The sequence below is a fragment of the Rissa tridactyla genome, chromosome 2 (assembly GCF_028500815.1).
Source record: "Rissa tridactyla isolate bRisTri1 chromosome 2, bRisTri1.patW.cur.20221130, whole genome shotgun sequence".
NCBI lineage: Eukaryota > Metazoa > Chordata > Aves > Charadriiformes > Laridae > Rissa > Rissa tridactyla.
In genome coordinates, this window is record NC_071467.1 from 121,594,376 (window position 1) to 121,609,374 (window position 14,999).

The following is a 14,999-nucleotide window of genomic DNA, read 5'->3' on the forward strand; positions in this document are numbered from 1 at the left end:
AGTGGTGTGCAGTGCTATTTATTTTAAACAGCTGAAATATACAGTAATGTAAAAACTGCACTGATCTCTTTCGACCAAAGTGTGCTCCTCTATTTTGGTATCCAATCAGAAAATCTAGTTGCCCAAACCCTATTAGGAGCCCCACAAATTTATTATAAAATTAAGCTGTACGTTATGAGTGTGTGCCATTGATTTTTAAACCTTTCTCCCTTAGAAATGAGTACCTGATCAGTTCTGAACAGAATGTAAACCTCTGGCTGGCTTTATTAGTTCAGGGTCAGATGCTTTTGGGTCAGAAATGAAACCTCGCTTGAAACCTTGTTTCAGAATCCCTGCAAAAGCCGCCAAAGAAGGGGGCGGGAGGGGAGAAGGAGGATGATCTGTCTGCATAGCCCACTGTTGAGCAAAATTCAGACCCCTGTTCCATTTATCAGCACAGATTTTCCAAAATGTGCAATATTATAAATTTATAGCTAATTTTGTATGCCTATGGCACACCTGCCACCTGGTATTTTCAAGGAAACTGGTCAAGAAACAAGTTCATTATTTTTACTTGCTGATAGACAAGGTAGTGTAACCAGAACTGAAGCGGAGGTATGCAGCTTATAACAAAGAACAGTAAGTGTATTTGCCTGTCTAGACCAGTTTTTTTCCACTACCCTGGACAAAGAACAAGAAGGTTAGTTCCTATTTTATGCTTATTTAATTATGAATAAGATTCCCTAGATAAGTTTCTACAGGAATAATAACAGCATTCAGCCATACAGGCCTATAGAAGTAAATTTTTATATAACTATCTGCTTTCCAACAAGTTCTTGAGATTTGTGGAAATATGGTCAGCAGCAAGATGTTCTCCTTTCTCTGTGCACCTCTTGTCACTGGTTATTTTCCATGCTGGGTAGGAAATTGAAATTTTTATGCAAACTACTTCTGGAGTATATTAATGAACAAATGGGTGGAGGTTACAGTGCCAGGTACTTGCCTCTACAAGATTTAACGGCTAATAGACAGTCATTTGTCAGACAAAATGTTAGCTTGGAAACCTAACTGTACTGTTGGCTCTATAAAGCAAATTTCCATATGTAGAAAAATTTCTATTCAACCATTTTTAAGAGGGACCGGAAAGATGAAGGGGAGAAAGCTGGCTCAGAAGCATGTTACATTGCTTTTCTGAAGATGTAGGTGTTCTTTGAGGTATGTGTCCTGCTTAGCCTCATGCTTGATAGTGAGAGACCTGCAAATATATTCTCTGGATGCAAAACAAAAACTGAAGCCCCAAAAAAAGAAAATCACATTGCACTGGGAACAGCCATGCTCTCTGAGAAGGGAACACAGACTGCCCTGTTGTTGTGACTTCTGTGAAATATTCTATGAAATGTAATTTTCTGACTGTAAGACTGAGTAACTGTTTGGATGTCTTGAGGGCTTTTTTTTTTTCCCCATAGACTTTATCATTTAATCCTAAACTGAATAAAAGCTTATTCACAGTCAAATATAGTCTGTATTTAATACCTGCTCAACTCTTAGATCCACTGTAAAAAAATTACAGAAAGTACTGTGGTACTGTGTAGCAATGTACTAATTTCAAAATGCTGTTTATTCCAGCAGCTGACCAGCTCCACTAGCACTGAGTCGTGGAAATTTTAAAAAATCCATAAAACTCTGAGCATGCTGTCCTCTAGACCTTCTCCGATAGGGCTGAACATGCCACAGGCATTCTGTGAGCAGCAGAAATTATGAGTCATGTCTGCAACATCCTTTGCCCATGCAGAGTCTTGGAGTCTAGCAAGATAGGAATTCCTACAGTAGCTTTCCCTTCTGTGGGAACATTAACAGGATCTCTATCTTCTACACAACTGCATATTTTCTATACTATTAGTGTCTGAGAGAGATTTGGCTGAAGCAGGCCAAGGGTTTCAAAAGTAACCAGTCATAGAGCAGACAGTGTATTCACACTGATTTTCTTTCTGTAGGAAACTGAACCAGAAAGTGCTTGTGCTTGATCTACCTTGGGGTATCTACCACCGCTACCAGAGACCGCAGCTTATCATTCACAAGTGGGGATGGCATAGCTTGGGACGGCAGATTATCGACCCCAGCTGTCTGCCCGGCACCCAGCAGACAAAAGACCAAGCTGTTCATGAGACAGCTGTGGAATCACTGCCTCTTACTGAAACCGGCAACATTTTACAGCAGCATCCTCTAAACGGGGTTCAGATTATTCACAGAGTAGCTCAGCTACCCAGGAAAGCGGTGTTGGAACAAAGATTTAGGGCTGGTAACCTCTGACATCTCTGTGAGCTGCTCTGATGCCAGAAAGCAACTGCATGCAGTTGTAATGTAGATGGTGAAAGAAGGGGGAAAGGGAGGCCTTTGCACCTATTCCCATCTGAGGATGAGTACTAAATTATTACGTGTTACGTTTGTACGTTACTTATATATAATACATGTAATAACATACATGTAATACGTATAGAACAAATGTTACATAATACTTTGTATATTAATTAAGGTTTTGATCTGTTTTATCATATTAACTGTATTGCTTGGCTACTATGCAATTATGACACAGGCACATAGTCGAGATCTTTACCTAGACTGCATGACGGAAAGTCCCAAGATGGTGTAATAGCACTGCTTCATGGTGACATATCTTATCTTAGAGTAGATGATAATTCATAAAAACAAACAGTTTACCTTGGATGCCTGACTGCGGGAATCATGTTCATACAAATCCAATGTCTATGACATTCAATATCACATACTTTTACAGAACAAAATAATTGTGTCTCTGGTTGTTGTCATGAGCAAACCGAGCCTGTCATCTACATTGGTATAATTCGCAGGGAAAAAATTTTTGACTGTTGAGAGAAAAACTTCCGTTATTATTGATGAGAGCTTTACAAAAGGATTGACTGAGAGATCGAGGTCCACAGGATTTTCCTATACCGCCTGTGAACCAAAGAGATATGAGATTTTCATCCTTCTTGCACAGCTTCTCCCCCGCACATACCACCAGAACCGAGGCTCACGGCAAACCGACGGGGTTGCAAGTCCCCTACCCGGGAAAAGCTCCCGGCTGGGGGATGAGCGGCCCTTACGCCAACCACCCCGCCAAACCCAGGCAGGGGGACCGGCGGGCCGGGCCCATCGCCCCTCAGCCGGTGCGCGGCCCAGCCGAGCAGCGCGCCCGCGGGCACCCGGGCGCTTTGCTGAAGCTGTGACGGCAAACTGAGCAGCGGCGCGGCAGCGGGGCACCGGTTCCCCGGGCGGGCGGGCGGGCGGCACCACCCCGCTCCGCCGCAGCCGCTCCTCTCCTTCACCCGGCGGGACCCCGCGCTGAAGGGAGGGGGGGGCGGCGGCCGCCGCCGGCGCCGCCCGACCAGGGCTCGCGGGCACCGCCAACGGCCGCCCCTAACGGCCGCCGCGCGCGCCCGGCCCGCAGCCACCACAGCTCGCCTGCTGCCGGCAGCAGTTGGGCTTTTAACTCCTTCCTGGCCGGGGCGGCCGCTCCGGCGCCCCGCCTGGCTTCCCCCTTCCATGCGAGCAGGCAGCCGCGTCCCCCCTTCGCATTCCTCCCCCCCTACCCCCCGGCAGGTTCTCGCCTCAGCCCCGCGCTCCCAGCGGCCCCGCCTCGGGGACTCTCCCTCCCGCGGGGACCGAAGGCTGGTAGCCCCGCGGGCGGCCTCGCCCTCCTGGCGCTGCCCCGCACCTTGCGTGAGGAGAAGGGGCAAAAGGCGGGGCGGGGCGGAGCGGAGTGGCGGGGGGGAAGGAGAGGCGGCGGCCCCCGCCGCCCGTAACCGCTCCCCATCCCGCCCGCTGGTGCCGCCCCCAGTATGGCGACACGGTAGAGGAGCGGCTGCGCTGGGGTGACCGCCCCCTCCCGCCTCCCTCGGCACAGGCACGGTGCGCCGCGGGCGAGCGAGCGGCCTCGGCGGCGCTGCTGCCGCCGTTGCCCCCCACAGGGCTCAGCGGAGGAGGAGGATGGCGGCAGCGGTCACGGCGGCGGCGAGCACAGCAGCAGCAGTGGCGGGGCCGAGCGGCCGCCCGGCGGGAGCCAGCACCGTCCCGAGCAGCTCATGGTGGCGCCCCAGACCCGCCAGCAACGGCCGCGCCGGGGCCGCCAGCTGAGCCGGATCCCGGCGGGCGGCTCTCCCCTCTCGACACCGACCCACCGAGCGACCCGTTCCCCTCCCCCGGCGCACCCTCTTCCCCCTCCCCGGCGCGACCCGCGCCTCGGATCGCCCCCGCCGGGGCCGGACTCCCGCCGTCCCCAGGCGCCGCGGGGAAGGCGGCGGCGAAGGGCACCGGGCAGCGCCAGGCGGCGGCGGGACCATGGGCGCGAAGCAGAGCAGCCCCACCGCCGCCAACGGCCGCACCCGGGCGTACTCGGGCGGGGATTTACCTTCCTCCAGCAGCAGCAGCAGCGGCGGCGCTAACGGGACCGGCGGGCGCTCGGCCGGCGCTGGCGGGCGGTACGCGCACCTGGCGGCGGCGCCTCATGCCGCTCCTGGCGGCGCGACGGCGGCAGGAGGAGCGGCGGCGGCCACAGCGGGGGGTGCCGCGGGGTCGGCACCCCGGAGCAGGTCCTTAGGGGGGGCCACGGCCTCCGGGGCCCGGGCCGCGCAGTCCGCCTTCAACATCCCCCACAGCAGCGGTCCCTACGGCTCGCAGGACTCGGTCAACAGCACCCCGGAGGAGGGCGGCCGGGAGCGGCCCGCGGGGGGAGGCGGCGGCAGCGGCTCCTCCGGCGGGCCCCGGCTAGTGATCGGCTCGCTGCCTGCTCACCTCTCGCCGCACCTGTTCGGAGGTAAGGGCCAGCGCGGCGGGAGGGTTTAGCCGCCTCTCCCGCTGCTGCGGAGCTGGGGGTCTGGGTGAGGTGGGGGGGGTTCCTTTCCCGGCCCGGAGGTGGGACGGGTAATGAATCATCACTTTGAGGAGAACGGCGGCTCTTCCAGGCTGGCGCCCGCCGGAGGGGGACACGGTTTGGAGGAGGGGGTGGGGGGGTGTCAGGCCAACCGTCTCCTATTGTTTGTAACGAGAGCTGTGAAAGGGGGAGGTTAAAAATGAAACGAACCCCGCGGCGGTGCGGTCGGGACTGCGAAGAGGAAGCGGAGACTCTCCGGCCGGTGACTTTAGACTCTAATAGCTGTAATCAGTGCCTGTGTAAATACTCTTGCCGACTACTTACATAATTAGAATTTAATTGGATCATGTGTCTCCGCCGTTTATTCTAAAATCGGACCAAACACCTCTTTAAGGTACTGATTAATACGTGGCTGATGCTTGTTCCTCTTTCTAAGTTCTCGGGTTCTTCTGAAAGTCTTATTAAGAAAAACAGAAGTTAAAGTAAGTTTCTTTGTTTATTTTCCCCCCAAGAGATGAGTAGAGCCGGATAGCTGTCACTGCCGCTCAAGTACAGGCTTGCAGCACCGGTACCGTACAATGTTGAGGATGGCCACACGTGCTCTTGAGGCAGGAGAAACACTCGGGTGAACTCTGAATTAACCAAGCTGAGGCCCTTTAAGAGGCATATTAAACGTGGAGCAAGTTGTCATAGGTTGGTTTTTTTTGTCTCTCCTGTGATATTGAGATGAATAGGGCTGGTATAGGACTTGCAGTTTATTGCCTGTGTTCTTTACCTTAAAGACCTTAAAAGTCTGCTTGTAAGTTGCCAGCTGCTTTCAGTGTTGCTGACTACTTTCAGTACTGCTTATTCTAAAGGTCGTTGTTGTATAAGTCAAACGTTAAGGTGCAAGGTGACTTTTTTAATGACTTCATTCTTTTGATAATTCTTATATATATATGTATGCCTGTCTAAGCACTAACCAACTTCCCCAAACGCTTTCTTTGGGGAAAGAGGAAGCTAATGTAAAACTCATATGTTTCTGTATTCTAGCTAATCTGTTTGTGAATATTTATAGCAGACTGTGTTTTCTTCTTTTCTGTAGTGCAGCCTAGTTTTAGCCAAAGCAGAGCTCTCTTCAGTCTCACCCCCATAGAGTGCGCAAGGTTTCTGTCACATGGCCTGCCACCTTATGTTGTTGGTGTGTTGACCTGAAGACAGTATAGCTGTTACTTCCTAGATCTAAAACTGCTTCCTCCCAATGCAGTGGTTGAACATTAACAGAAAGCTGTCAAACTCTGTTATAACAAAGGAATATTTGCCCTTAAGAAAGCGTAACTGATCTCATAGTACCGAGCTGCTCAATAGGAGTGCTTTGTTGCAAGGATGCTCATTACACTGTCAAGGTAGCTTGTGGGGGAAGAAGGTGCATGCTTTTCTCTTAGTGATGAAGGGATGCCCTACCACGGAGTATTGTGCAGTTCTTGCTAAGCACAAGGAAATCATTAAAATATGTAGCCAGTTGTTGCTCAAAGGTAAAACTTTTTTTTTTCCTCCTCACTTAAACATTGTCTTGCAACCTGCCTTGCTTCCAGGAGGGACTGGATTAAATGTAAATGCGGTGATGAGGATCAATAACCATCTGTTTATTTAGATGCACAAAGGTCTCTTCAGAATAACTCTGAATTTGATCATACTTTTCTATGGCATGTAACAGTCTACTAATTGCTGTACTACACCATATTTTGCAAATCTCTGAAATTAGCATATTAAAGAGGACATAAGACTGAAATGATGCAAAGCTTCTTGCTTTTCCTGGTGAGGAAAAGTGCTAGTATGGGTACAGCCTCTTCATCTACTGATTAATAAGTGAGGAATACATATATTAGGGGTTTGAGTAGCAAGTTTCAAAATATAGTGTCCTTATGTGGTCATAAGATGATCATGAATCTACTTGCTTTTTCTCTTTTAAAAATCTTAGTATTTCTTATTGGGATGAATAACTGTTTAATCATGGTACTGCAACACCTGTGAAGAAGGCCTTCACAACTTGAAACATTATTCTGTTTTGCAATTTAAATATTCTGTGATATCAGGGATACATTATACCATATCACATTGAATGTTGGCATCCTTATTTAGTTGCATGCTTTGTGTTTTCTTGATGCCTTGCAATAACTTGCTGGAAATGAGTAGCCCCACTGGAGATCATACATTTAGTAGCATCAGCATGGTGAAAAATAACTTGAAGCATTGTTTTTGTCCTGATGGTAACTAGCTCAAGCTTGTCTAGGTGTGGTATCTGGCATTTATCTTGTGTATCATAAGCATGTTTGAAGTCCCCTCCCTTGTTTTGTAACTTGCAAATTAGCTGAATTGTTTCTTTTTATCTTGAAAACAACTGAAATTAATTTTGAGGTTTAGTGCAGCAATTCTATGAAAATTAAAATAAAAAAGGAGAACAAGAATAACTTCCATAAGTTGAACTGAATCTCCAACTATTTGTTTTTAGGCATACTGCTTGGCTTCATCAATCAGTGACATGTGGGTGTTGTATTTGTTAAATTACTGTAATTAATTTGCCATTAGTGAATTACACTCTATTGTCACTTTTACTGAGCAGCTTTGCATGCTGAAGTAATGTATAAATATTAACTCTCTAATGTAGCATACTTAAATCCATACTATGCTTGTTAATATGCCATTTGAATGAGAATATAAAAAGTATTATGTTATTGGATGTTAATGTATTGGAAAGTATGATCAGTTACTTTCTGTGTTCCTTTAATAGGAACTGTAGTAACAGCAGCCTTTCCTGCCTCTAAGGGTCCGATCTTCCTGTCTGACCTCAGGCTGGTGCACCTTTATGATCAGTGTAACAGAGTAAATACTGCTCTGTAACCTTACGTCTCACCTCAGGAAGGGCCCAATTCACTGAATAATCAGGGACTTGGTCTCACAATAAAATAAATATATATGTGTTTAACTTTGTGCTGCAAGCATGTCTGGAGTAGGCTTAGAGCATTAAGCAGAGCAAGACCCAAATTCCATAAGATCTTATGGCACTCCCAGATGCAGAGGCCAAACTTGCACGTGACGTTCGAGCTTTCTTGCAACACAGTGCCAAGTTCCAGCTTCCTTTAAGGTGATAACACTGTTATCAGGAATTTTGACCTGTGTTTTCCCACTCTGTTCCTCAGTGAATGGGACTTCCCCTCTCTCCCAGCCCCAAAGTAAATATTCTTACCTCCTGTTAAGAACAGCGTGTAGAAGAGTTGGCCCCAAGATCTACAGTTAGTTTTTCCACTGTGTTTTTAGGCAGTAAGTGTTCCTGCGTAGACTGTCAGCACTGTAGCAAAGCTACCGCTGTAATTACAATATAGCTTATTTTTATCAATGTTGCTTGCAGCAAATGGTTCATCTAAAAATGGACTTTTTAAAAATTTTCTTTGCTTTGGGTAACTGCTGATGTGTTACTTCCGTCACTTAAAATGTTGACAGCTCCTCAGAACCCACTTCATGTTTGTGATCCTGTTTCTGGGTGGTCACAGCAGGGAGAATTCTTGGTAAAAACACTATAAATATCCTTCTGGCGTTCAAATTTAAATCTCTTCTTGGGAATATTGTTATAAGACAAGAATAAAGCCTTTAAATATTTTTTGTCTTTCAAGGTCTCCTAGGGAAGAATATGTAAAAATTCAACTGAAGAGAGCAGAAATGTTACGTATTGAGTCGTTTAAATTTCCACATCAGTTCTTCATTCAAGTTCATTGAGCAGAGATCATACAAGTATTATACAAAATCTCAGATTGTGTTATATACAGTCATATACAATTTTATATGACGTATTTATAGACAGGTTTTTAAACATACAGTGTTGTCAGGTACAACTGTTAACAGCTTTCAGGCCTATGTCAAGACTTGGAGTAATAATTTGGAGATTAAGTTGCATCTGTTCAGTTTCATTAGGAGAAGTTTGTTACATTCTTCTCAAGCCAAATAATGATCAGGCTTTTTTATGAAGTACTTTACAGTGCAGGATTTATCACCAGCTACTGAATGTATGTAACACAGTATGGGTAGAACCTTACAGCATTTGTTTGTAATAATAGCTGGTAGAAGTATTGAATGAATTCTTCATTCTGTAGAAGAAAGTTCACGAAATCCACAGGTTATAACCTGAATTACTTGTTGGATTGTGGGAAGTGGAAATCAGTAGAAGAACGATGTGAAGTCTCTGAAAAGAAGTTTTTTAGACATCTCTCAAACTGCCTAGAAAGCTGCATCTTGTTTTGTTTTCCATCTGATCTGTTTAGATATATGTTACATTTTAATATGTTTTTCAGGTTCTCTTCATCTTTCTCACACCTTTTTTTGGGGGAGGAAGTGGCAGGGGAGTGACTATTGGCTTGGTCACTTCCTTGCCCTTCTCTCCCAGTAGTACTCACGCAAGTACTATTGCTTTGAGAAATCATGAAACTCTTAAACATTTCAGACTTCAATGCTGCTCCTGTTTTCCTGGCCAAAGTTGTAGCTCTGAGGTCTTCGCCCCCTGACTTGGGAGACGTGTTGGGAAGCGTGCTTTGCAATGAGACTATTCAGATATCCCGTGCGTGTGAAACGTGTTAGAAGTAGTGAAACTTGCTATTGCAGTTGCAGCCTGTGTGCCTTGGTGTACTGCTTGATATACCTTCTTTTCCTGGCAGTTGGAAATTTTTTTTTTTTTATATTTGAGGAAGGCTAGTGAATCTTTCAGACAATGTATATTTCTCTAAATTACTTCCTAACCATTCAGAATGAGGAAGGAGCATAAGGATTTAGTCTAATAAAAGTGATAACTTTCCCATACAAATTCTGTCTTTTTTCAGAGGTATGATAACACTGCTATTTGCTGTTGTGAACACAAAAAATCCCATATGCATTTTCAGATAGTTTTGCTGTTGCTGTTCATAGGTCTTTCAAGGTGCAGAGCAGTGAAAGCTGAGAGGCTGTCTCTGCTTTGATGGTTTGATTTTTTTCTATTCACTTGGCTGCACCAGTGAAACACAATCATATCTATGTTTGTCCACTCTATAAAAATGAGAGCAATAACAATGAGAGGCTGGCTGAAGCCTGCTGGTTGTAGAAGGAGGTTAAAATGGAGACCATTTTGGGAGCTGAGAGAAATTCAAACATGTCTGTACACATACAGATAACTTCACAACAACCACAGACTGGGGGGAAGATAGATGTGAGCCTCCTTTTCTCTTCAGTTATGCCTATGAGTTGAATCCAAGGTAAGAAAGTGTCACTTCAGCAGTCGCTGAAGATATGGGAGGTTTTGGAGATGTATTATCATTCCATTAAGCAAAATGCAGATTGAAAATTCCAATGTGCTAGGAAAGCAGTCCAAGGATGAAGTCTATGGATAGGGAGTTTCAGGTGTTCTGACAGATGAATTTGAGGAATCCAGTCACTTTCCAGGGTCTTGCTATTCTTTCGTTTAGCGGGCTCTTCTGTTCCTGCATACATATAGTGGGCAGCGTACAGTTCCTGGTTGGCAGCAGAGACGTAAACTCTCCTAAGGAGTGGATGGGGGACAGGAATAAGAAGCAAAAAGTCCGCTACCACCACCCATCTGCTCCAGCTCAGTCAGCAGGCTGGTTTTAGTCTCAAATGTTACATATTTTGACAAATGAGCTAAAAGAACTAAATGATCACTGTTTGGATCTTCTGGTAGTCCTGAAGCCCCTCGGTGCGGTCGTGGGTTTCCTTCACTTGAAGAGGGAGCAGGGTCTCTGTGATGATAAGGGGCTTAGAGCACTGGAGTAAAGACTGAAGCGTCAGAGGAGTTTTGAAGGGCTTCTTTTTCTTCCTACTGTATGGTAAACAAAAAGGGGTAGGAGAAGCCAAATAATAAAAATGGCAGTATTGCATTTAGGGGAGAAACGTAAATAGTTAACGGTTTGAAGAAAAGGAAACAGCCTAATTGTAATGGCATATATAAATATTTCTTTTGGCTATCAAGACAGTGATAATACCTGATTGAGCCTTTGCAGTGCCAGTTCAAACAAAGGCTTTCCTCTAATGTCTTCTGAATACCAAATCCAGCCCCGATATCCTGACAGTGTGCCTCGCCTCATGTTCGCTCACATAATTGCAGACTAGTCTCTGACAACCTCCCAAGTAATTTCTTTGTCTTATAAAGAAAGCCTTTTGCTGCTGCTAGAAATTCAAAACTATTTTTAAAACACATTGCCTACCCATCTGTTTGGGTAAGTTCTCCTCTCCTGTTCCTGCCAGCTGCTCATGGAAAACTTCATCATGTAAATGTTCTTGATTTGCTGTCTTAGCCTTGCATGAAAACTTTTAAGTTTTGAATAATGTTATGAAGCTTTTTGCATAGGTTTTCCCTGCTATTTGCAGATGTATGAACCAAATTTTTATTATTTTCAAGATTTTTCTGCAGTGCGTCTGCTGCTCTTTAATGGTTTAATTAGTTTCAGGAGAGATGTGTGGTCATTTCTATAGATTGTGTTAATTTACTGTGGTAATAGAACATGTTCTTGCAGATGTTTAACCTGTGAAAAGAAACAGTGAGAAACCTTTGAGCGCTCTGAGTTTTTACCTTATAAATAAAAACTATTTGTGTCAAAACCGTGATTACCTGAGTAAAATCAGAACAGCACTTCATAGGCATCCAGGAAAGTGTTTTAGCTGTCTGTTCTCTCCTTAGATATTTCCTAAACAAGTGCCTATTTTCCCAAAGATACCTTTCCTTTGTAAATGATCACCGTGATTTTCATAAGGATGTCTCGGTGTGCATCCAGAGCTGCCTGGTGGGTGCCTGTTGTTAGGCTTCAAATTCCTGATGCTCGCAAAAATGGGAGGGTAAGCCATAGTAAGAATGAGTTGGTTCTCACTTTCACTTGGCACGTGCTTCTGTTCCCTGCATGGAGATTGCATAGTATTGGCCTGGAGAGATCAGGAAGCACACAGGAAAATCTCCTAGGGCTTGGGATGTCTGACTACCTGCCAAACAGGGTGTGAAGCATTGTATGGGATTTGACTCCGTTACTCTTAGCCTTTTGTGACTGACCTACCTGGGTGTTTTCTTCTTTCTTGTCTGCTCTGTCTAAAAATCAGACCACCACAGCCTTTGAATAGTCCCCAAAGGGTGGGTGTGCTGCATACCATTGTGGATATTTTTAGTAGATTCTGTTTGCTGACCGACTTAGTGTGCTATAAATACAGAGTTCTCATCTGGCATGCACTTTGCATGTCTTCTAGTAACTTATAATAAATTCACCTAAGAATAGTGGCAAGAAAAAAATGAGCTGTTACAATATATTTGGCTTTCCATATGAAGTGTTATTTATATAAAGCAATTGTTTAGCAACATTTTAACTGTAAATGGCTTTTAAAACTAATGGTGTTCCAAAACACTTCCTAGTCTGGCTACCATAATTAGTCGCTGTGTCAGATTGATTTATACTGCAATTTCTTTATGGTTTTAAAAATTGAAGGTGGAGTTTTTAGATATGAGAGGTTAGTTGAGCATCTGGAGTAGTATCAACGCTAGTAAATAACATTCTTCGTTATTTATTCTAGCACATTGCTTGAACATGCAGAAAGGCTATTCTGTGGGGGAAAATGAATCTTTAGTTATATTCTCCTGGAAATTTTTTTTTCCATAAAGTACAGATGTATATACATTTGCTTGAGTTGAAATAGAGTTAAGGGACTTACCACATTTCTGAAATCATTAAGACTTAATGCAAAAAGAGGAGGGAGCCATGTCTCATTGAAATACAGATGCACCTGTCTTCAAGTATTGAATTTGACACAAAATTGAAGGATGAGTTCTCGCTGAATTGCACTGTGTGTAACCTAAATGCAGTTGTTCTGTGCTGCTAAAATAAAAGCTGTCATAGTGTACACTAACAGATGTGGCCTTCATGAAAGAAATTTAAAACTGGTGCGGTTTTCCATGTGTAGCAAAAGAAAGGTCTGCTTAGAAGTGCTTTCTGTATATTGCCTGAACACACGGTATTTTGAGAATCTTCAAAATTTTTCTTTTATATTGAAATCTCGAACAGTCTGGTGATAGTCTTTCAGAAAACTTAGAAAATAAACTATGTCCCTGCCAAAAATCCTGGAGAGTACCCTGAAAGTCATGCCGCTTTTGAATCCTGCCTTCCTGCAGCTGTCGGGAGTTTTACTTCTTGTGAGCTGGAGAACATCACTCCTTGAGCATGAATATGGATTGAAATTCCAGCATGGGGAAAGATCTCGCCCATCTTGAGAAAATGCTGTGGCCCTACCAGATAGAGCAGAGCATCATCAGTTAAGCAAATTTCAGAGAGATAATTGTGGACAATCTTCAGAATATAAAGAACAGTAACAATAGTAAAATGCAGTTCTCTATGGTCACTTAACTGCTTTCACCATGAGGCAGTTCTCTTTCTTGTCATTGTCTTTGCTGCATCAGTAAGGATGGCTAGAGTAGCCTAAAGTAAGGATGACTTTAGTAACCTAAGATGCCAGACTTCAGGATTTGCTGCCCATTTTATGGGGTGTTTTGCTGTCCTTTGGGAGGAATGAGTTTAAAATCACACCTCTGCATTATGAATGTTGGAAGGCATATTACGCTTGTGCAGCAAATGGCCTAGGCCTCCTATAGTCTTTTAAAGTGGATAAGCATGATTCATCTTCAGAGGTGATTTTGATGAAGTGTCCTGAAAGGTAGTATTACTGAGTTCAGGTGTGAAGTGCGCAAATAGAGGGTTACCTATGCAACTTTCTTCCTAGAGCTTTCTATTTTTTCATTGTTGTGATTGTGCAACCTTAATGGTCAATTAGGGTTGATTTGAGTGTTTTGGTTTTGTGTGTCGTCTGCCCCCCCCCCCCCCCCTTATTCTTATGGGTATAGTTGTTAGAGGTAGTCAGACCAGTGTGGATAGATACTTGTTTCCTTTCTATATTGGGAGTAGTACAAGTAGATGTTTGTCTGAGTTCAAAACAAAAAACACCCCACTTTGTGCTAAAGCTCTATCAATCTATTAATTAATTATGTTTCCAAAATAACAAAACATAACTGTAAAACTACTTTGATATTTTTAATGTCCTATGTAAAGAAATAGATTACCTGCTCCACCTGTGCAAGAGAGCCATAAGGCTGGTGCTGGCTGAAAGGAAATGATCTACTAGAATGCATGTGAATGAAAACAGCATGAAATTCACATATCAAAGAAACAGTCTTTGAATATCTAATTCAGTTGTCCTAACATTTGTATACTAGAAGATTAACATTTAGATACTAGACAACAAGGGTACAGGCATTGCCTTACTTCTTCAGGACTGAATTCAGTTAGTTTTAATTGTACGTTTGCTACAGCTCAGCCTTGGATTAGTTTATATCCAAATGTCTCATATCCATGAATTTGTGTGTTTTGTAAAGACAGATGATACTGGGCTTCTTTGTAACCATGGATGTGAAAAAGCGAAGTGTTTAAAAAGCTTTTATATAAAAGCAAAATACAGTACATACAGATTGTATGTATGTATATATTGTATGTACAATATATACAGAAATAAAATACATTACTGAAATAACTTCCAGTTTGGAGGAAGAACAGATTCCATTGCTAGCGTAATAAATGTTGTGCTAAAATAAACTTTGTTTTTCACGCACTTGATAAGACCAAGATCCAGTGACAGCATGCAACTAGGGAGTGGAGAAAATGTTCCTTGCAAATGTGGGACTAGTTCTGCTGCAAGGAAAGAGATAAGAAGGCTAACACAAATAATGTGTCTTGTGTTATGCAAGTGTGGGGATGATGTGCTCAGGCCAGGTTATTCTCCTTTGTGTCTCCACTGTGCCCCTCCAGTTGTAAAGCACGCAGTTGTGCTCAGCTGAAGTCAAAAGGAAACGATGGACACATTTGGAGCTGGGGGGCAAGAGTTCCTTCTAGTGGTCTGGGTGAGTATATATGACTTCCCTCTACAGGTGTGTAGGCAACCAACTTTTTAAATGTATTTAATGATTGTACATTTTGCTTTAAAGCTTTATCCAGAAGAAATGTTCCAAAGAGTTTTAAGCTCAGGTGAGGTAATTTCTTGACGTTAAACAGTTTAATATGTTGGGGAAGTCTGTTGATTTGTCAAAAGTGGT

The 14,999-nt window shown here is 44.1% G+C and overlaps 1 protein-coding gene across 2 annotated transcripts in view; it reads left to right on the forward strand.

The window, feature by feature from the left end:
• Nucleotides 1-3,850: 3,850 nt before the first annotated feature.
• ZNRF2 (zinc and ring finger 2) overlaps nt 3,851-14,999 on the forward strand; it is a 61,565-nt gene continuing 50,416 nt past the window's right edge. For both annotated transcript variants that reach the window (XR_008464867.1, XM_054191459.1), the window contains exon 1: nt 3,851-4,810. Coding sequence is in view for 1 of the 2 variants with exons in the window: in XM_054191459.1 (XP_054047434.1) it covers nt 4,336-4,810 (475 nt within the window). In the remaining variant the exon portion in view is untranslated. The remainder of the gene's footprint in view (nt 4,811-14,999) is intronic.